This window comes from Cyanistes caeruleus, chromosome 1 (assembly GCF_971803275.1).
Source record: "Cyanistes caeruleus chromosome 1, bCyaCae1.hap1.1, whole genome shotgun sequence".
Lineage (NCBI taxonomy): Eukaryota > Metazoa > Chordata > Aves > Passeriformes > Paridae > Cyanistes > Cyanistes caeruleus.
The window spans coordinates 27,564,368-27,584,668 of NC_141701.1; the positions used below are offsets into that span (position 1 = coordinate 27,564,368).

The following is a 20,301-nucleotide window of genomic DNA, read 5'->3' on the forward strand; positions in this document are numbered from 1 at the left end:
ACTGATGATTGCTTTATCTGTGTTCTTTTTTTTGCCACCCTCACCTGTGAGCTCAAGTAGTCTTCTGTTTTGAGGAACTCATGTTAAAATGATATTCAGAAGCCATATTCCCTCTTAGTTTTCCTTTATTAAGTTAGTCTGCTGTCCATTTGAAATGACAGGTGCTTTGATTTTTGAACATCTTCATAGCCTGCTTTGATAGTTTTTTGGTTTGTTTTTTGTTTGTTTTTTTTTTGTTTAGATTTGAATTCTTTTATGTTTTCTTTCGTTTGTTTGTTTGTTTTTTTACGAAACCAGAATTTTCCATAGTACTTTGTTTATCATCTCCCAAATGCCAGGATGATTTTTTTTGTCTGCTAGGAGTTTCTTTGTCCTGAGTTCTGCTACACTCTTGGATTATTTACCTGGGATTAATTGATGCAATCATTTTTGCATCCGGTGAAGTGTTTAACTATTACATGTACTAAACCCTATCTTAGAGATGTTTGTTATCAATCCTGGGTACTCGAGAGATGCTTCCATTCTCTTCTGCTGTGCCTAATTTAATCTTTTATGTATATGGAGTGCCTTGATGATGTTACTATATAAGTAGCAAATATGCCCACAGGTTTTTGCACGTTTCTGACTCATCTTTCTTGTTTCTCTTAATTAGGAAAGCCTCAATATGGGAAGAAGTAACAATAAAAATCCTGATGATCCAGGTAGCATTGTAGGCTATTTCTGCTTTAAATTTTCTTGACTACACTCTAGCCAAAAGCCTTGTCTTTAACAATTGAGATGGGCTGAATGACTTTTTGTTTTTTTATCTATTAAAGAATTTGTGTTGCTATTGCCATTACAAGCTGTAAGCTCTAGGGCTGTACTGCAGTGAGCTCAGAACAAGTATTCAGAGCAAAAAAAAAAAAAAAAATCCATGTTTTTCCAAAATGCTAACAAGACAGAAAGTTGTGGACAGGTGGGAATATGTCATCTGTATGTATGTTTTGAATACACCACATTTGCAACAGTACTTACACAACTTAACATTGTGTCGATGTGCAGCGTCTACACCAGAAGGAAATGAAAGAAAAGAAATCAATGGTCGACGTCGCTCCCTCCGGCAGAGGAAAGCTATTGAGCGCTATGTATCTCCCCTGGAAAGTAGGTGTGCTGGGCTGGACACCTGTGCTCACCAAGTGCTCTGTCACTCCTGCTTCTCAGCTGAACTGGGGAGAGAAAATAAGATGGAATATAACTTGTAGGTTAAGGCAGTTTACTAAAGCAAAAGTAAAAGGTTATGCACAAAAAAATGTTAAAAAAAGGTTTTGTTTTCTACTTTCCATCAGCAAGTGATGTCTGGCCACTTCACAGGAAGCAGGGCTTCAGCATGTGTAGTGATTGCTCCAGAATGCAAACATTTTAAATAAAAAATGCTCCACCTTCCTCCTACTTTTCTTAACTTTTCTAAGCTGATGCCACACGGTATGGAAAACCCCTTTAGTTAATTTGGGTCAGCTGTGTCCCCTCCCAGGATCTTCCCAGCCTACTGGTGGGGAGTGGAATGTTGGGGAGACAGCGCTGATGCTGTGCCAGCACTGCTCAGCGATGGCCAAAGCACTGGTGTGTTATCAACACCTTTCCAGCCAGCAATGGAAAGCACATCCTTGAGGGCTGCTGTGGGGAAAATTAACTCTATCCCAGCCAGAACAAATACAGTATGTTTTACAACACTAAATACTATACAGTTTCTCTTGAGAGCTAATTTCTTTCGTGGTAGTGGGGGGGTTGTTGGTGTAGGTCTTTTTAAAATGAAAATACATGTAAACAACTTCTCTTTATATTTTTTACTTCATTTGGCCATTAAATTTTGTTGAATGCATGTATCCTGTGCACATTCTATTTTTTTTTCTTTCCATTTGGCATCCTTATTGTCGCTTTTCATTTAAAAATCATCTACATACCCTTAACAAAATAGCAATTAAAGATAATTAATAATCTTACTCTTGTGGTTTTCATTTTTTCTTAAAAATCAGGTGTGTGTCTTTTTACTTCTATTATGCACTGATTAAACCACCCAACATCCCCACCTTGAAACTTTCCCTGAACTTAGAGATGGATAATACCTGTCCTATTTTCTGCCCTTGACTGGTTTCTCTCAAACTTGTTTGTACCAAATTTTAAATTCTTTGCTTTCAACAGATCTAAGGAAACGTAAGCTAACATCCAAATGTACTTCACCTGTCAAAAAGAGAAAATCAGGCAAAAAACCTAAAAGGTTGGTGTATGGTTTATGATAATTCTCCTTTATAAGAGTGCTGTTGTTCTTATGACTGAATAATGCTTTCAAAGTTTTTTTGACTGGTGGTAATTAGAGATTAATATAATTGCAAATTATTACTGTGGTAGTCTGAGTGTATAAGGAAAACAAACACTGCAGGGGAGGCCATCCTTTTTACTAGCCATTAGATTTTATTTAAAAGTGCTGTATTTTTGGTCACTGATAAGGTGATGATGAGGGTTGTGGCTGAGATTGTGTAACTGAAATTCATTTTTCTGGAATGGAAGCCATAATGTCCCTCTGAAAATCTTAGACTTGAAGGGTGTACAAATTAAGATTTAATCTTGAAGGGTACAATTTATTAAAACTGAAGTCAACTTACAGGGAGAGCCTGTATGGAAGTTTCAATGGATTTTTTTATTCAATCGCTCAAGAGAGTTCATGTTTCTTTGTGAAACTATCCTTAAACAAGAAAAATGCCTAATGAAATTCTAAATTATAAATTGCAATGGTCATATTTGTAATTGCTAAGAGTTGTTAAAATAATTAACTCAGTTTAAAGTTCTTTACTTACTCATGGCCATTAAATGTAAAACAGTGGGAACGAACAGCTATTTAGGAAGCTTATGCTCATTTGTAAGGTCTTTAGGATTCACTTGCTATCATTAGAAAATCAAAACTCATCTAACTGCATCATAAATTAGAAAGCACTTTTTTCTTTCTCCTTAATTCAAATTAGGTCTCCTGTGGCCAACTCTCAGAAAGATAATACAAAGGGAGTTCCAAATGAGCACACGAAAACTGAAGCAACTCGGAAAGGCAACTTAAATGAGGTTCATAAGGAGACCGTGAAAACTGGAGCATGTCTGGCTGGTATGGAGCAAATGCAAATAGATGGTTCAGTAAGTATTTTTGTTTCTTCATGTCAGTGAGACATTTGCAGTATTTATGAAAGTTTCCATCTACAGCTCCCTTGACTTACAGTTTTCTCTCAAGCAATTTGCAAATTGCCACTAATGTTTTCTTTGTTCCGATATCTAATTTGTGATGGAACCTTATAGAGGTTGCAGCTTTCTTTAATATGTGTTTTATTGACTTCATCTTTAGGCACAATTTCATGGTGTGGGTGGTCTGTCTGACCACATTTCAGCTTTAAAAGAGATGGTCATTTTGCCGTTGCTTTATCCTGATGTCTTTGAGATACTGAAATTTAAACCTCCAAGGTAAGAGACACCATTAAAAACTATAAGTTCTTAACTCAGTTGCTTTCAGGAGAATATTTAACTGATGTATCAACATTTTCCATGCTTCAAAATTTTCAGTAGTGTTCATGGCTCTTTTTAGCACTAATAAAAAGCAATTTTTAAAAAATATGATAGAATACAGCATATATGTATGTTCCGAGATTTACTGTGTGGCAAGACTATTCTTTAAAAGTATCTTGCCTTTAAAAGGTGGGGTTGGAGATTTTTTTCTTTATAGTCCTGCATGCAAGTGGACTTGGTTAGTTTGTGAGCAGGAAGGAAATATCTGCTGCAAGTTAACTGTAGTTTGTTCTGTGGAAGTCCAGTTCTGTCTTACACCAACCCTTTTTTTACCCCAAGTATTTTCAGGTATTAGTTTTACAATTGATGGGACTTGCAACTAGAACTTTGCAGGGTTTTTTGTGATTAAAATAGGAATCTGTCCCTTCTTACACAGCTAAGAGAGTTCTGTGTTATGATGAGATTATTAGAAATTCATTAGGTTTATATATCCTCGATCATGGTATATTGAAATAGGACTTTAAATTAATTGCTTCCACTGAATTTAGAAGTATTACAAACATTGAAAAGAAAATCTGTGTTTTGCTTCTTTATTCATTGAAATGATTTTTGAAGCAGCAGTGCATTGTCTCTTATAGTTGGTGGAAATACAGAAATGCAGAATACCATCCCCTTTTTAGACTACTTCCTCTTCCTTAATCACCAGCAAAGGGAGACCAAATCCAGTAACTTAAAGCTTTTTAAGGGATAATTAAATGCTTTATGCTCAAATCTTGACTTTTGTGAAAACAGGAATGAATATGTGGTTTACCACTGAGAAATGAACTGATGATTCCTAAGTTAGCCCAGTTTCAGATTCTGCATTGGAAGTTTGCTCTTGTTTTGCTCCACTCTACTGTAACCGTCTCTGTTGGCTTGTCAGATGTGGGATGCTACTATCTTTTCTCAAGATTTTGTATATCTGCATTATTCTCTTTATTCATTTTGTTTGCTGCCTTGCAGAATTGTGTAGGAACACTTTTGACTTTTCTCACACTTCAGTTGTCACTGTGTTATCCATGAAGTGTTCGGCTTAGGAGACCAGAATTGTGTGTTTTAGGGATGGGGGTTATAATAGATACTTTTCCATTATGCTTTTTCTTATGTGAATTCTTTTAAAATTTCTTTCTTTTAAATTGTAGAGGCTGTTTATTCTATGGTCCACCTGGGACTGGAAAGACCCTGGTTGCTCGTGCACTTGCTAATGAATGTAGCATTGGTGACAGGAAGGTAACCTTTTTTATGAGAAGTGCGGCTGACTGCATGAGTAAATGGGTGGGAGAATCTGAACGACAGCTTCGATTAGTATTTGAGCAGGTAAGGTTGGAACATGCCATGTGTTCTGTTGGACCAATAAACTAACTTTTTGTGGTCAAGAAGAACTCACTCTCTTTCTTGTTTTGTAACCTCCTTCCACTGAAATGGGATTATTAGTGTTCCATTTTTCAATGGAGTCTCTTGAGATGTCTTGAAATGACAGGGAAGCAAACAAGAAAATCACCACTCTCAAAAGACCCTCTACCACACACACACACAACTCAGTCACAAAAAAGGTCTCAAGAAGCAGGTCTCAAGTAGCTTTAGATGAGAGGGAAACAGATGCAGGGTAAAAACATGTTCATTCAAATTAGCAATGGAAGGTCACTTCCAGAAACTTTGAGTCCTGTCTGTTCTCATGGTTGCCAAATAGCAGTAAAAACTACTGGTATGATTTGTTTCCTGTCACCCAGTGTCAGTGGGTTGACAGGCTGCTGTTTTCTGTTGACAGGCTGCTGTTTTCTGTTGACAAGCTGCTGTTTCACATTAGGTTAATGAGCAGAGATCGCTGATGCTAGTCTGAAAATTCTAGTTCAAATGCCTTTCCAACCATAATGTCTTTCATACATTTTCTCTTTCAAGTAGTACTGTTTTCCTGATGTCAGTGTTCCTGTGTTTTCTTTGTAGGCTTACCAAATGCGGCCTTCAATTATTTTCTTTGATGAGATCGATGCCCTTGCTCCTGTACGGTCCAACAAACAAGACCAGGTTCATAGGTAGGACATGTTTCATATCTACTTAGCAGGTGTTTGATCTTTGTGAAGAGAAGACCACAACCTATTTATCTTGGTGTGACACCTTCATTTAACCTGAAAACCAGTAATTCAGTGCTAGTGAATTTCAGATTATTTTCAAACAATAATTGGAAACAATTCACTAAGCTTGATATCTGTTCAAGGTCTGTTACCTTATCTGCATTTTGCTGTTTCTTAAAATAATTATTTCGCTGATCAGTATCTTGTCTATAAAAACTTGTCCTTTCTGAAGGATCAGTGGAGAAGGTTATATGGGACTGAAGAAAATTTGTTAAACCAGTGAATGAAAATTATATTTTTCTGTTAGCTCTGTTGTGGGGACACTTCTGACACTGATGGATGGCTTAGCCAGCAGAGGAGAGGTTGTGGTAATAGGAGCCACCAACAGATTGGATTCTATAGATCCTGCTTTACGGAGACCTGGACGCTTTGAACGAGAATTCCGCTTCAGCTTGCCAAACAAAGAGGTCAGAACTTCAAATCAACCTTATGTGGCAAAGCCCATCTCTATAACAAACCCCTGTAACAAGGCAGCATCACAGACCAGTGCAAGTCTCCATCTGTAGTGTACAGCTTGGACACAAGAGGGATATCTGGAGACATTCCATTGTACTGCGAAGAGCAAACCTGATACTGAATATATTTAGGAATAAGATGATGTCAACAAGTAGTTTCTTCTCTCTTGGGCAAATATATGAAGTACACTGCACAGGTGCAGCACTTCAATGGCAAGCTGATGAAATGGCAGCTAAGAATTGAAGAAATTTTTTTATAACAACCAAAAAATATTGGGAAGGGGACAGTTGGGAGAGAGATAGTGTGCAAAACTGTAACCCTGCTTTTGTGTTTTTTCTCTGGCTATCACTGATATTTCTTGGCACTTTTTGGAGCCAAGATAAAAGGCTTATTGGATTGAAGTCTAGGAAAAGTGCATGAAACAGTGCATTTATCACAAATACTTGTATCCAGTACTTATCTGCTCTCAGAAACTAGAGACAAGGTGCCATGAAACAGATCTAATATACAATTTCCTGATATGGAAGAATTCTAGAAGTGTGCCATAATTAATCTATGTACCAGGGAATATTTCACTGAAATTCTTGCTAGGATCAGAGATGAAAATGGGTGATGTTTGACATTTTCTGGGTGAGTGACAGTAGTTTGAGTCACAGTTTTTATTCTTGGTAGCAACTGTAGCATTTTTAAATGGACTAGGCATTTTTGAATGAACTGGCAGAAAAGCAAATTTGATGAACTACTGAAACCGTCACTGTAAATTTTGCTAAATTTGAGAGAATTTTCTTTGATTCAGAATGTTCATTTGCAGATGAGGCTTTTACTACAATTTGTTCTTCAAAATAATTAGGTCATGGTCTCATAAAACTTACTTTTTATGGAAGATAACACTTACCTTTTATTTCACTACATCCCTCCCAATAGTTTGATGCAAGAATTTAAGAGTGATTAATTTTCCTGCTTGAAGAAGCACTGAATGTATTAATAACTGACTACTAAACTACTTAGAAGTTAAGCAGACAAGAAAAGTATCTGAACTAGGGTGAAAGATTTGGGGGTTCTGTGTTGTGGTTGTTTTCTTAAGAAAAAACTCCAGGCAACTAAAATGCAACCACGTTTCTAGGCAAGATTAGAAATTTTAAAAATTCACACACGAGACTGGACCCTGAAGCCATCAGACAACTTACTTGAAGACCTGGCTGAGAAATGTGTTGGTGAGTTTGAAAACAATTTGGGTCCTTTTCCCCTGGGCAGTCTTCAACCATTCTGCCCCCAGCCTGTATAGCTACATGGGGCTGTGACTGAAGTGAAGGAGCCAGAGCTTTTGTTGAGCTTTGTTGAACCTCATACCCATTGATCCAGCCTGTCCAGATCCCCCTGCAGAGCCTTCCTGCTCTCAGCAGATCAACACTCCCACACAACATAGTGTTGTCCACAGTCTTACTGGGGGTGTACTCAATCTCCTCATCCACGTCATTGATAAAGATGTTAAAAAGGACTGGACTCAGTTCTGAGCTTTGGGGAACCCCACTAGTGAGCCCTCTGCCAACTGGATGCAGCATCATTCACTAACAGTCTTGGCCTGGCCATCCAGACATCTTTTAAGCTATATAATACATATATGTGTTGAGGTAACCTTTGGTTCTTGTTTTGTTTTTCAGGATTCTGTGGAGCTGATATTAAAGCCTTATGTGTTGAAGCTGGGCTCTGTGCTTTGCGCCGCCGCTATCCACAGATACATAAGAGTGATAAAAGACTGAAGATAGATGCCAGATCAATTAAAGTAACAGCAAAGGATTTTGCCATGGCCATGCAGAAGATTGTTCCAGCATCACAGAGATCTGGGGTTTCACCTGGGAGAGCACTACCACCTATTTCAAAGCCACTATTGGAAAACACCCTGGAAAGAATTTTACTAGCCTTGCAGAGAGCATTTCCCCATGCAAAGCTTGCACTGAAAACCAACCAAGGTATTACAATAGCATCTAATTGTTTCAAATCCTGCCAAAGCAGAAACTTCTGATTTGTGCAACCAACATATACAAACTTCTCAGCCATAATGACAGTGCAATTTTATACTTTTTATGTGCAAAGTGGTACAACATGCAGTGGAGAGCTGGAGGAACCCTCTACTGAAGCCCCCTGTTACTGACAGTAGCTCACATCCTGTTAACTATTTCAGAGATAGATCTAAGGTTTCACATATGAGGTATTTCTTTCCAAACTCTAGATTCATGGAATGATTTGCATTGGAAGGGACCATAAAGGTGATCTAGTTCCAAACCCACTGTCTTGGATAAGAACAAGACAACACTTCCATGAACTGGAAATCTCCGACTTCTCTAGGCAACCTGTTTCAATGCCTCACTACTCTCACAGTAAAGACTTTTTTCCTAATATCCAGTCTAAGCTTTCTCTCTCTCAGTTTGAACCCATTTCCCCTTGTGCTTCCACTACATGCTCTTGTAAGGAGTGACTCCCCGTATTTCCTGTAGGTTTTCTTCAAGTACTGGAAAACCTTAAGTAGGTCACCCTGAAGCCTCATCTTTTCCAGGCTAAACAAACCAAATTTTCCCAGCCTTTCCTTATAGGAGAGGTTCCCCTCCTCTTATCATCTTGGTGACTCTCCTGTGGACTTGCTCCAACAGGTCAATGTCCTTTCTGTGCTGGGACCCCACCTGATGCAGCGCTGCAGGTGGGGTCTGAGCAGAGCAGAGCAGAGGGGCAGGATCCCCTCCCTGGGCCAGCTGCCCACACTGCTTTGGGTGGAGCCATGGTCACATTTGGCTTTCTGGCTGTGAGTGCACATTGCTGGGTCATGTCCAGCCTCTCAGCCACTGGCAACCATAAGTCATTCTTGGCAGGGCTGCTCTTCATCTGTCCATCCCCAGCTTGAGCTGATACTGGGGGTTGCCCTGACCCAGATGCAGCACCTTGCACTTGGACCTGTTGAACCTCATGCGATTTCCATTGTCCCAATTCTTGAGCTTGTCCAGCTCACCCTCTGGACGTCGTCCCATCCTTCAGGTGTGTCAGCTGGACCGCTCAGCTTGGTGTCATCAGCAAATTTACCGAGGTTACACTCAATTCCTTCATCTATGTCATTAATGAAGATACTAAATAACACTAGTCCCATTAAGGACCACTGGGGGACATCACCTGTCACTGATGTCTACTGGAACTCTGAGCAGTTAATTGCTTTCTTATCCATCTAACAGTCCATTCATCAGATCCATCTGTCTCCAGATTAAAGAGAAGGATACTGTGGGGGACCGTGTCAAAAACTTTACGCAAATCCAGATAAATGATGTCTGTAACCCCTCCTTTGTCCACTGATGTAGTCTGTAATTATTACTAATATAGTAAATAAATTCTTAAGTGAGGGAAGAAGGGTTTTTCTGGTATCTAGGAGCTACAGAAGTTGTTCCTGATCATTTCTATTCTAAGGAAAAAACCTCCCAAGTGTTTTTCAACAGAGAGTTAATACCTGATGCAAATCATAGGACATAGAACAGCTTTGTGTAGACTTGTGCAATCTCCTTAGATCTGTGGTAGGGTGTACTCTTCAGATAATAGCATTCAAATAACAAAATGCAAGAGAAATGGTTTCCAGCGCTGATTTCAAAGTGTATTAACGCAAAAGAGAGATATGAACTATTCAGTAAAGATAACAAATTTCTCTTGTCTTTAAATCCTATTTTAGGGGATGATGGGATTGACAGTGATGATGATTTGCCATCAGTCTCTGAAAAGAAGCCTCACAGCAAAAGGGCAGGATTCCGCACTTTTAGCAGGTACATGTTTGTCCTCCTTATGGTGATGTTTTTGAGATGGCTGCATCTGTAAAATGTTATGTAAATATGTGAGAGCTGCTAGATGTGTACATGTGGGGGTGATCAATACCTGCACAAAATCAACTGTGAAGATCCAAATGGGTACTAGATCTAACTGTTCTGACTGCACTGCCCTAGCTTGTCAAACTGATCAGCCCAGCCTTCTTTTACTAAGTCAAACTGGTTCAGAGATTATTAAAATATGTTGGTTTAATCCATAGTATTCCTTCAAAGACTCAAGACCCAAAAAAATGCTCATTCTGTCCTTTTAACTTAAAAACCCTCTGGAGTTTTTACATGGATTTATGTAGCTGTCTTTTATCCTTCTACCTTCCAAGACAGTTGAACAAGTAGGAAATTATGTATCAGAAACAAAATCAAGAAGTGGCCTGTTAAATCTCTGTGAGGAAAATTTAAATGATGTTTGCATTTTTTACATTTACCCTACTGGTTTTTTTGTTATCTTTTGACGTTTTTATTGTGGAAATCATGTAAGTCCAATAGTTTTAAAAATAGATTATTGTCAAATATTCTTCTCCCTTTCTATGGCTGTGCTGTCTAGAAAATATGACTTGCTGAGCTTGGTTAGGTCTTCAGGATCTTTGACTTCAGCAAGTAAAGGTACAATAGTAATGTGATGGAAAAATGCACAAACCTCTTCACAAATGTATTTCATTTGTGTCAAGCAAGCTGACTAGGAAATAAATACACAAGTCGAAGATGAAACCCCCAGAATGACTGAATAAAATAAATACAAATCTTATACATATTTAGTATAGTGATGTAATTTAAGCAATCCAGTCATGTTCTTCTTCAGATACTACTAATGTGTTTCAGTACCCACACTGCTTTTTTTTCCCTAGAAATGTAGTTTTGCCCCTTCCCACCGTCTCCAGGAACTGTGGCCAAATTTTAGCTGAGTTTGACAGGTGTAGAGATCTCACTTAAAGCCAAGACAAGCTGAAAATGGTTGTGTATGGAGATTGAAGAGACCCAGACTGGTTTGTGCTATGAAAGTTGTTATTTTGCTCTGTATCAGGTTACTGACCAGCTGTTTTGTGTGTATTTTCCTCAACATTCCCCCTGTGGGACCTGAGAGCTGTTACTTAACCCAACAAAAGGAATAGCAGACATGCTGGGGACTGGCAGGATTTTTTAGCAGAGTAGTGATACCAGTTTCTGAGAAAACAGACTGATAAATAGATCTTCTTGATCACAGAACCACCAAGCAGCTTGTTATTTGATAGAACATGGAGCATATTTACAAAAAAAAAAAAGGTATGGGAAAAATATTTAACATCTGTGTGTCTCTTCATCACTCTTTTTAAAACTGGTATTCTTCTTATTGTTGTAGAAATCCTTCTTACCAGCCAACATCTTTCAGGCCACGGTTTTTATTAGTTGAAGAATCAGGATGTGGGCAGGCTTTTGACTTGGCGCCTGCTGTATTACATGCCCTGGAAAAGTTTCCAGCTTATACACTAGATCTACCAACCTTGTTTGTTAGCACCACATCACAGGAAGAAACATGTTCACAGGTATCTTTTTTTTTTTTTTTTTTTTTTTGGTTGATCTTGTAGGATTCTTGAACTGTATGTAAACCAGTGAAATAAGCAAAACTCATTGTAAATGGAGTTGGCCTGGTTTGAATTTGCTGTTATGTGTTTTGTCTGAAAATTAATTTTTCTTGTAGGTGGAATGATACTGAATAAGGACATTTGTACATAGCTGTGTTTCATTTCTATTTGAAATGAAAGAAAGAGGTTGGGAAGATGGGAAGTGCTGCTAATAAGCACCACCTCTTTGTGGCGAGTAATCCTGCTGGTCTTGATGGGCTCCAGAAAGTTGTTTTTGTTGCTTCTTAAATCTCTGTGCTCCCAGTAGCTGGCTTTTCATCAGCCTGATGGTGTCATGCACTTTTTGAATTTTCTTTTTTAATGTATTTGTAGAGCAGACAAAGTTTTTGTGAAAATAAGTTTTCTTGAATACACATATACAGTCTGTTCTGCTGCAGTGAAATGCAATGGAAGTGTTGCAATTCATGGAATGCTTAATTGTGTAAACTGATGTGTGTTCCTTAACTAGAAAAGCAAATATAAGCAGATTACTGCTGTTTTGAATTTCTACCTTTAGGCAGGAAATAAATTTCATTACTTGGTCATTGTATTAAAATATTTTGATTTTTATTATCAACATTTTAGAGCTGTAAAAGACACATCATGTGACTGGATACTCATTTGCCAAGCAGGAGGAACAATTCTCATTTTGTTATGTCATAGTTGCACCTGTGGCTGTATAAATACCCTGTCTACTGCATGAATGTACCACAGGTTTCCTGTCTTGTGACAGGAATTCCCTGCATATTGTACTCTGAAATGGTGCATAGAGAAATTTGCCATATGAAAGGACTGTTGCCACTTCCCTCTTGCAGTAGATTCGTGTCCTCTTCTGTGATTGAAATGCCATCTGTAGGCAGTGGTTTGTGGTCTTCCAAAGCACATCATCTGCTCTGATGGACACTTTGATAATGAGAGGGATGAGAGGCTCTGAGCGATTCAGCTCTTCAGGCAAGCTAAGGACTGGTCACCTCTTGTGAAATGTTTTTGAAATTATGATTTGTGACCAAGGCTTCTTTTACTGTGTAAGCCCTCATCTTTCCACATAGGTATTTGTTCAGATTGTGCTCCAGTCTAACATGGGTACGGGCCCACGCTGAACTGGAAATAGTGCAGTCACAGTTGTGCAGCGATCTCTCCAGGCTAACACATCTTGCTGAGGGGTTAGTCTTGATTTTTCAGGCACATCATCACATCATCTGAGTTTTGAGGCTCTTTAGGAGTTATGTTACCCCTAAGTAGTTTTGAAATCAGATTCGGTTCTGTTTCTGTTTGCATAGAAATGTCTACATCTGTCTCAAAGTGAAAATGTTACCTTATTATTAAGGTGTGGCTCATTTACTGGCTTATCTCGATGTCTTGGCTTTTTGTGCTCTAATTTCACAAGATTGTCTGACTGATATATACTTAGTGACCTGTTCTACATGATGTAGTTTTCTTACCCAAGCTTTCATTTTACCAGTTGATACGAGAAGCTCAAAGAACAGCACCAAGTATCATTTATATCCCACAAATCCCATCGTGGTGGGAGGCTCTTGGACCTACACTGAAAATTGCTTTTCTAGGACTGCTGAATAACATTCCATACTTTGCTCCAGTTTTGCTCCTTGCAACCTCTGATGTGCCACATGAAGATCTCCCTGAAGAGGTATTTCTGGCAATACTTTTCTTTGTTACTCAGTTTCTTGTTAATTTACAACTCCTTGAAACATCAGAGTACTGTGCTGCTCTTAAGCAGTTTATGCTAATATTACTCAGGCACCAGAACCCTGTCTCTTAAAATTTGCTTAGACAGAACAATGCTGAAAGCATTTGTCTGAAGTGTTTTCTGAGTAAAGAGATTGACTTTGACCCAACTTTTTCTCCCTTCTCACACAGTTGGGCTTACTAGACAGATATATAGATACACTTCAGACAACCAGTTCAGTAGCTTCAGCATGGCTTGGTGTATACTTAGTGAAGGATACAGAGTGCTTGAAAAATAGCTTGGAAAAGATTTTCTGAAAATATTTTTATTGAAAAAGTACTGTGGTCACACTGTTAGTGATTGAATGTAATTTTTATTTTAAATTATTTCACAAAAAAAAAGTCAATTTCTTTCTTCATCTAGGTGGAAACTTAACAAATTAAAAAGCTAAGGACTGACTTCTTTTGAAGCAACTTGGAAATCAATTTTTAGTCGTATTTCTTAAAAAAATTAATTAAGACCACATGCTGTGCTTTCTAGAGTCTGAGAGTGTTCATTAAAGGAAGGTGTTAAAATATTCATATGCTTCTCTGATTATTTTGTCTAAGTAACAGAAGTTTTTATAAAATTAGCAAGTGACTTCTAAAATAAAAAAAAAAAAATAAACAAAACCAGCCCACATTACCAAAAAGTTGGCACTTGTCTGCTGAGCCCTGCCTCTTCCCTCTATTGTTGTCATAAATAATCTAACTAAAGGACATTAAGCTGGGTAAATGTACAATAAGCAGTATTGGGGTGGTGAATGTTGCCCCTTTCTGATTCTCCTATCATACTTTTTTTCATGGATCTTAAACTCTAGAAGGTAGATTGGAGAAGGTATTTTAATCTGCAGTGCTATGAAAATCTAGCCTTTTATGGCCAATAAGTTAACTTCTAATAGCTTGTTTTATCTAGATGAATATTCAGCATAATTTGAAAATGCACTTGTTTGGAATAGAAAATAAAAAAAAAAAAATAAAATGTGGCCTTATACCTGAAGTTTCTTTTCTTCTCATGGTCTAGATAAAAACATTGTTTAATACTAATCGTGAAGAAGTTTTCAAAATCCCTCGGCCTACCTGTGCTGAAAGAAAAGGGTTTTATGAGAACTTGATTATGAATCAAGCTGCTGAACCTCCTGCATCAAAAAACAATGCAAGTAAGGATATTCCACATCTAAAACTTTGTTAGTGTAAGTTAAGAAGTAATACAGTATTTGCTTCGGTGATAATTCTCTGTCAATCATTTTTCATGAAGTTGCATTTGAGTATCACAAATTGAATAAAATTTTTCTCTGTTATTGCAGAGAGGTACCTTATTTCAGGTATAGGATACTTCATGGATGCTCTGTTCCACATTAAGAGAAATCCTGACTTAAATTTGTGTCATTCCAGGTTCGCAGATAGACCGTCCTGGAAGATGTTCTCAGGAGAATGGGCAACCAAAAGTATGGGACAAGAAAGCAATCAAAATTAAAAAAAGAGGAGTGTTTGTGGATTACTCTGAGCTCAGAGTAAGTCTAACTTAAATTTTATTAATACTAAAGTAGAACATTTTCTTTATGATTGTAAATTAAGTCAATTGTTAACCAATGCCAATTCAAACAATTTATATAGCTTGTGAAATAATTCAGCCTGTAAGGGACTATGAGAGTTGTTTCTGCAGCTGGTGAAAACTACTTTCTGTATTTTAGAAGATGGGGTTCTCTTCCTAATTTTTAATGTAAAGGGGCTTGTTAATTTTTAAAATAGAACAATGACAATCTTCTAGCACTGTTAGTTATTATTGCATTTTTTATGATGGACTGGGGCAGGATTGTTTTGTTTTTCTGTTCCAATGTTTTTCATTTATTAGGAACCAGAAAAGGACTTTGATTTTTAGCAGTTCTGGCTTTAAACCTGAAATTAGCAGGTTAACTTAAAGCACATAAAATACTGATCCCTGCTTTTCCAAAATTCTTTCAAAATTCACTGTTAGAATTTGACATTCACACAATTACAGTGGTATGAGGTCCCCTACTCCCCTGTAGGAGAGTTGTTGTTATCCTAGGCTATAGCTGGGGAAAGGGTCAAAAGTGGGTACCCCTAGCTGCAGGGGGTAAAAGAGGTTCCTTTGCTTGAACTGGAGAGGGTATAAAAGAAGGACCTGGCTTTCAAGGAATATTGCTTGGACAAAAATTCAGGAAATTGCTAGTTGAAGTCCTGGAGTTTGGTCAAAGCAGAAGAGGCTGCTGTTTATCTGTCTGAGAAAGGGAGTATTATTTGCATGTTTCCTCTGTATGGGGAGAATATGACCAGAGTGGAATCCCCTCTGATGAAAGGGCTTGTCCACACCATTTCTATCATAATTTTAAGCTGTGACATAACTTGTAGAAGTGAAACTAGCTTTCTAAGGCTGGTGTCCTAAGGAAGCAAATTTTAGGGGGTTTTGTTGTTCACATCTGCCTGAATATGGAAAGAAACCACTTAGGTTTTTCTAGTCAGAGTGCCAATAGCGTGTGCTCCAAAGTTATTTCCAGCTGGAGAAATTGCATGGTAGACTCCTTATAGATATTTCAGCTTATATATATATTTCAGCTGTGAGGAGAAAGCTACAATCATGAAATTTGTAAATCTAAAAAAGTTTTAGAAAAACTTTTAGAAAACTTGTTTCCTTAACACGAGTGTCACTGTAACTTGACGCTTGTACCAGAGAACTTCTTTGGAACTTTCCTGAAGTCAATTAGCTGGATGAACCTCCAAAATATATCTGACTGGTTTCATATGGGATAGACTTTTTTATTATTTGTTTGGGTTTGTTAAGTTGGTTTGATTGGTGGAAGTTTCTGTTTGTTTATTTGCATGGTAATAGGCATAGAACTTGACGAAAGAATAGAAAAGCATGCAGTCACCTATGTGGCAGCAATTAGAAGCAGTTTCACTGGGGATGTTCACCATGAACCTCTATCACATGCCACATGTTGTGTTTGCAGCAGCTGAAAGCACGCTGTGTGGGCTTTGTGCCTCTTACCTGCACTTTATACTATAAATATATATATATACTTTTTATATTACTCCTGGATAGAAGGAGTTCAGGGCAATACTCCAATCTTGTGCTAACTGCTCTGAGCAGGGCTGAATTAATGGCAAGCAGCTTTGAGGCAGTAATATTTTCATTCAGTGTAGCTGCTTTCATAAGCTGTATTTTCACAACCTCACACAACACAGTTACTGAACAGCAGTGGTGCGCCTAGCTCGTTAGTGTTGCATTTCCACAGATTATCACATTCACATCTCCACAGCAGAAGGGACTGTGTGACAGACTGGTAATTTGCTACAGGCAGTCATTCTGCTTGTTCTTCCACTCCTGAGCTGAAAGGTAGGAGCTAACTGGTGTTTGGCACAGTACACATCCAGCTAATGGCTAGAGGTGAGCACCTAAGGAGCTTCTGTTTCCAGCTGGCACAGCTGTATCTGGAAGACCTGTAGCCTGGCTTAGAAAGACATATTTTCCAGGGCTCTGTATTGCATTTCTAATGAAATGCAACCGTGGCTTTTTGGTGGCAGCTATTCTATAATGAAATGGATTGTGTCATTCCCCGCTGTTCTGGAGGCAGCTGGTTGGCAGTTATGATTGTTGATGTCATAGATTGATGAGTAAGAAAATATTGTCTGAACTTTAAACCTCACTTTTGTCAGAAGTGTGAGAAATTAACTTGTTTTCTCCAGTTAAATCTTGTGAGATATTTAATCAGCTCTCTGAAGTGTCACTTTTATTTAACAATATACAAAAGTGGGACATACCATGTCCTAGTCTGAATCGTAGTTTCCACCATTTTTTCTTCAGAAAGTGTTGGATGCTGTCGTCACAGCAACTGAGAACGTCAGTATATCGAGCATGGCCAAACTATATTCCGTTCTCAGCATGTGCATTTACCAACAGCGGGAAAATCCGGACAAAACCGAATTAGTGGAGGTAAATTTTTTGTCTTATAGCACTTTCTGCCATGTGATATTATGTGTGTGTATATGTTATGCATATGTATGTGCTCACAATTATTTATCACTCTTTACTGCTTAGTTGCTTGCAATTACAAAACTTGAATTTCAGGCTAGAAGACATCTACTCATATTGCAAACCCATTGTTGAATTTGGCATAATTGTTGGCAATTTCAGCAGAAAATGGCACCTACAGAGGCCTCTCAAACCAGTTAATCTATCTGCCACTAGTCCTTCTCCAGAACTTTTCCAGCGTGGGGGGCTGTGAAAGGGGAGTGCTTTTCTCAGTCTGCCACTGCCTCTTTCTCCCCTTGCAGGCAGGCACACATGGTAACACTCAGATAGCACTCATTCCACTCCTGAAAATAAATTAAATATGAAACATTACAAGAATTTCTAGCTTTTCTGTAGGCTCACTAGACTTTCTTTATAACTTGGCGTGGCTCAAGCATCTTTAATATGACACGTGGGGAGCTTTCTGTCTATGATGGCTTGATGCTAATGAGTCCAACTCTCTAATCTCTTCCTCTGAGAGAGGATTTCTGAGTTGCTAGAACTCAGCAGAAATCTTCCATAGGCACCCATAGTCCCAGGCAGGCATTCTCAGTATTGAGTTGTTTTAGATAGATTGGATATGCAGTCTTCAGCTTCAAAATCTTTGAATCCATTTGTCTTTCAGATGGTTATGCATGAAATTACATAAAATTCTTAATGCTTCTAAGTCTGCCTTAAAAAAAAAAAAGAGGAAGCCTCATCACTTTAGCCAAGGAGGCCATTCCTGAAAAATGTACCCTTCTCTCATCTAGCAAAATAATGTGTTTTAGCATGAGGAGGGATTTGTTTGTGTTATATCAGGGCTTGTGGGCTCTTGTGACAGGATTTGAACTTTTGTTCATTTTCTATGTCTCCTTTTAGCTTTAGTTCCAGCTTTCAGTAGTGGGTCTTCAGGAGCTGTCTTCTTTTTTATTGCTGAAAGCATCTTGACAGAGACCCATTGCTCCCTGAGATAGCTCTCTGCAGTTTCTCTGGCCTACTCTCTGTTTTGGGTGCCTAAGGACGTGTTTGAAGCTAGTGGGGCTGGAAAGACATGATGGTGGCAGCACATGTATTGGCTAAATATTACTAACATTTTTATGTAATGTGTGACGATTCTTGATTCTTTTGATTAAGAATTTATCAGGGTTCTCAGGCTTGTATTCACACTGACTCCTAATTTTCTTTTTTTGTTTTTTTTCTTATTAGGAAATGAAGAAAGAAATTGCAGCCCTCAGTTGGCTGTGATACTTGACTTCAGTATACTTGACATACTCTAATGTTTGTGTATGGCTCCGCAATAGATAAGTTATATTTAGCATTTCTCACTAATTGTAGCAGCTATTGAAGAATAGATTAGAAGAAAGAAGTTAAGAATGTAACTGCAACCACACATACCAGAGTGCTGAACCAGTGACACTTGGTGAAATGACCAATATAAAGAGGCACAAAACAAGGCAAACTTATTAAACTAGGTAATTCCAGTAGTAGATCAAGCCCAAGGATCAAGAAAGGATCTGTCTGAAGAAGGAAAGGCAGCAGCTGAAGAAAAGTGGGCATCAGCTTGTAAGAAGATTGAGAATGTGGGCTAATTAGCATATGAAACAAGAGAATCATTCAACTAAAAGAAGATTTAATATTAATTGATAGGAAAACTATGTAGCTGGGAGCCAATCAGCATTAGTGTCTGCGAAGTTTTGATAGTCAGTATGCTGGCTTTGTGGATTTACCGCCTACCACCCTTTTCTGCACAGAACTGCAAATAAATCAAATACCTCTACTTTGTGTTGATTGGATCGCCTTTGGCATACTGGGTGAAAGAACACCTTTTGGGATAACAGAGTTTTCAAGAGAACAGCATGGAATTATTCTAAAGTGTATTGATTCTGATTCCTGCTGTTGTCTCAAACCTTACAAACATTTTTTTTATCGCTGGGAGACACTGGAACTGCTTATATTTTTTTCTTCATGTTTACTTCTTGTGAAGAGAAGCTGGAGAGGCCAGGAGTAGGACACAGGGCAGCATTCCCACCTGGGAATCAAATCACAAAAACTACTGGAAAAAATATATTCAGAAAACAGGAAAATAACTTATTTCTCCATTTCTCCTTAGTGCCTTTTTGCAACAAGTAAGTTGCAGACTTCGGCATACTTTCCAACAGAAATTTCTGTTGAAGACATTTCTGTTGATGTTTAGACCTTTCTGTTTTGCAGCACACTTTGACAGCTCCAATTTTTTTTCCCCTGAATTGTCTAATAATTTCAATTTGTGTTCTTGAGCTCATTGTAAGCAAAAAAAAATATAAATATTATGGCATTGTTTTGAATTAACTTTCAGAAGCTGCTGAGAGAAAAACACAATATCTGCCAAAATGTGAGTTTTATCATTTCAGTTTTTTCTCATCTATAGTTTATCCATGTTGCAGTCAGTGGTTGGGCTAGTTCAGCAGAATTGCTGCAGGAAGTATATGCATAATATTAAAAAGTCACCCAAATGTGAAAACATTCAGGACATTGAATTATGGTCTTCAGCTTTGTCTCAGCAAAGAATTTCACAAATTTTCTGTCAGAAATGGTATCTCCTCTGTGTTTTCATTATCTTGCTTATCTTATACTTGCTCCTTGATGAAGTTAGTTGTTCCACTAATAGACAAGCCTTAGTATGTGTTCTGATGTCTAAAAATGCATTTCTAAAAGTATTTCCTCTCTGAATTTGTCTCCCTTCACTTTCTGGATTTATTCGTCCTTTTTCTTTATTTTCTGTTATTGAATTTCTATTCACCATATATATTTTATTAGACTGACCAAGATATTTCAAAACTTTCCCTAGTCACAAAAAAAATCATCACTAAAATTAAGGGGTTTTAAGGTGTGTTAAATGTGATTCCTTCTTCGTTTTCTCTTAAGTGACCTCTGTCAGCATTCTCTGACAACATTAAAACAGGACTTAGTATCTGAAATGCAAT

General features: G+C 38.0%; 1 protein-coding gene across 4 annotated transcripts in view; it reads left to right on the forward strand.

Annotated features, from left to right (window-relative positions):
* The window catches only part of LOC111924593 (ATPase family AAA domain-containing protein 2-like), a 20,895-nt gene extending 1,780 nt beyond the window's left edge, over positions 1 to 19,115 (forward strand). For 2 of the 4 annotated variants that reach the window (XM_023920820.2, XM_023920821.2), the window contains exons 2-18: positions 653 to 701; positions 1,042 to 1,140; positions 2,179 to 2,254; positions 2,997 to 3,159; positions 3,365 to 3,480; positions 4,704 to 4,878; positions 5,506 to 5,594; positions 5,941 to 6,100; positions 7,273 to 7,363; positions 7,811 to 8,119; positions 9,853 to 9,943; positions 11,337 to 11,520; positions 13,061 to 13,246; positions 14,348 to 14,483; positions 14,719 to 14,837; positions 17,150 to 17,278; positions 18,545 to 19,115. In XM_023920820.2, coding sequence (XP_023776588.2) covers positions 665 to 701; positions 1,042 to 1,140; positions 2,179 to 2,254; positions 2,997 to 3,159; positions 3,365 to 3,480; positions 4,704 to 4,878; positions 5,506 to 5,594; positions 5,941 to 6,100; positions 7,273 to 7,363; positions 7,811 to 8,119; positions 9,853 to 9,943; positions 11,337 to 11,520; positions 13,061 to 13,246; positions 14,348 to 14,483; positions 14,719 to 14,837; positions 17,150 to 17,278; positions 18,545 to 18,583 — 2,199 coding nt within the window. In that variant the 5' untranslated portion in view covers positions 653 to 664 and the 3' untranslated portion in view covers positions 18,584 to 19,115. The remainder of the gene's footprint in view (positions 1 to 652; positions 702 to 1,041; positions 1,141 to 2,178; positions 2,255 to 2,996; positions 3,160 to 3,364; positions 3,481 to 4,703; positions 4,879 to 5,505; positions 5,595 to 5,940; positions 6,101 to 7,272; positions 7,364 to 7,810; positions 8,120 to 9,852; positions 9,944 to 11,336; positions 11,521 to 13,060; positions 13,247 to 14,347; positions 14,484 to 14,718; positions 14,838 to 17,149; positions 17,279 to 18,544) is intronic. The other 2 variants (XM_023920822.2, XM_086883699.1) reach the window with 1 other exon arrangement.
* Positions 19,116 to 20,301: the final 1,186 nt, after the last annotated feature.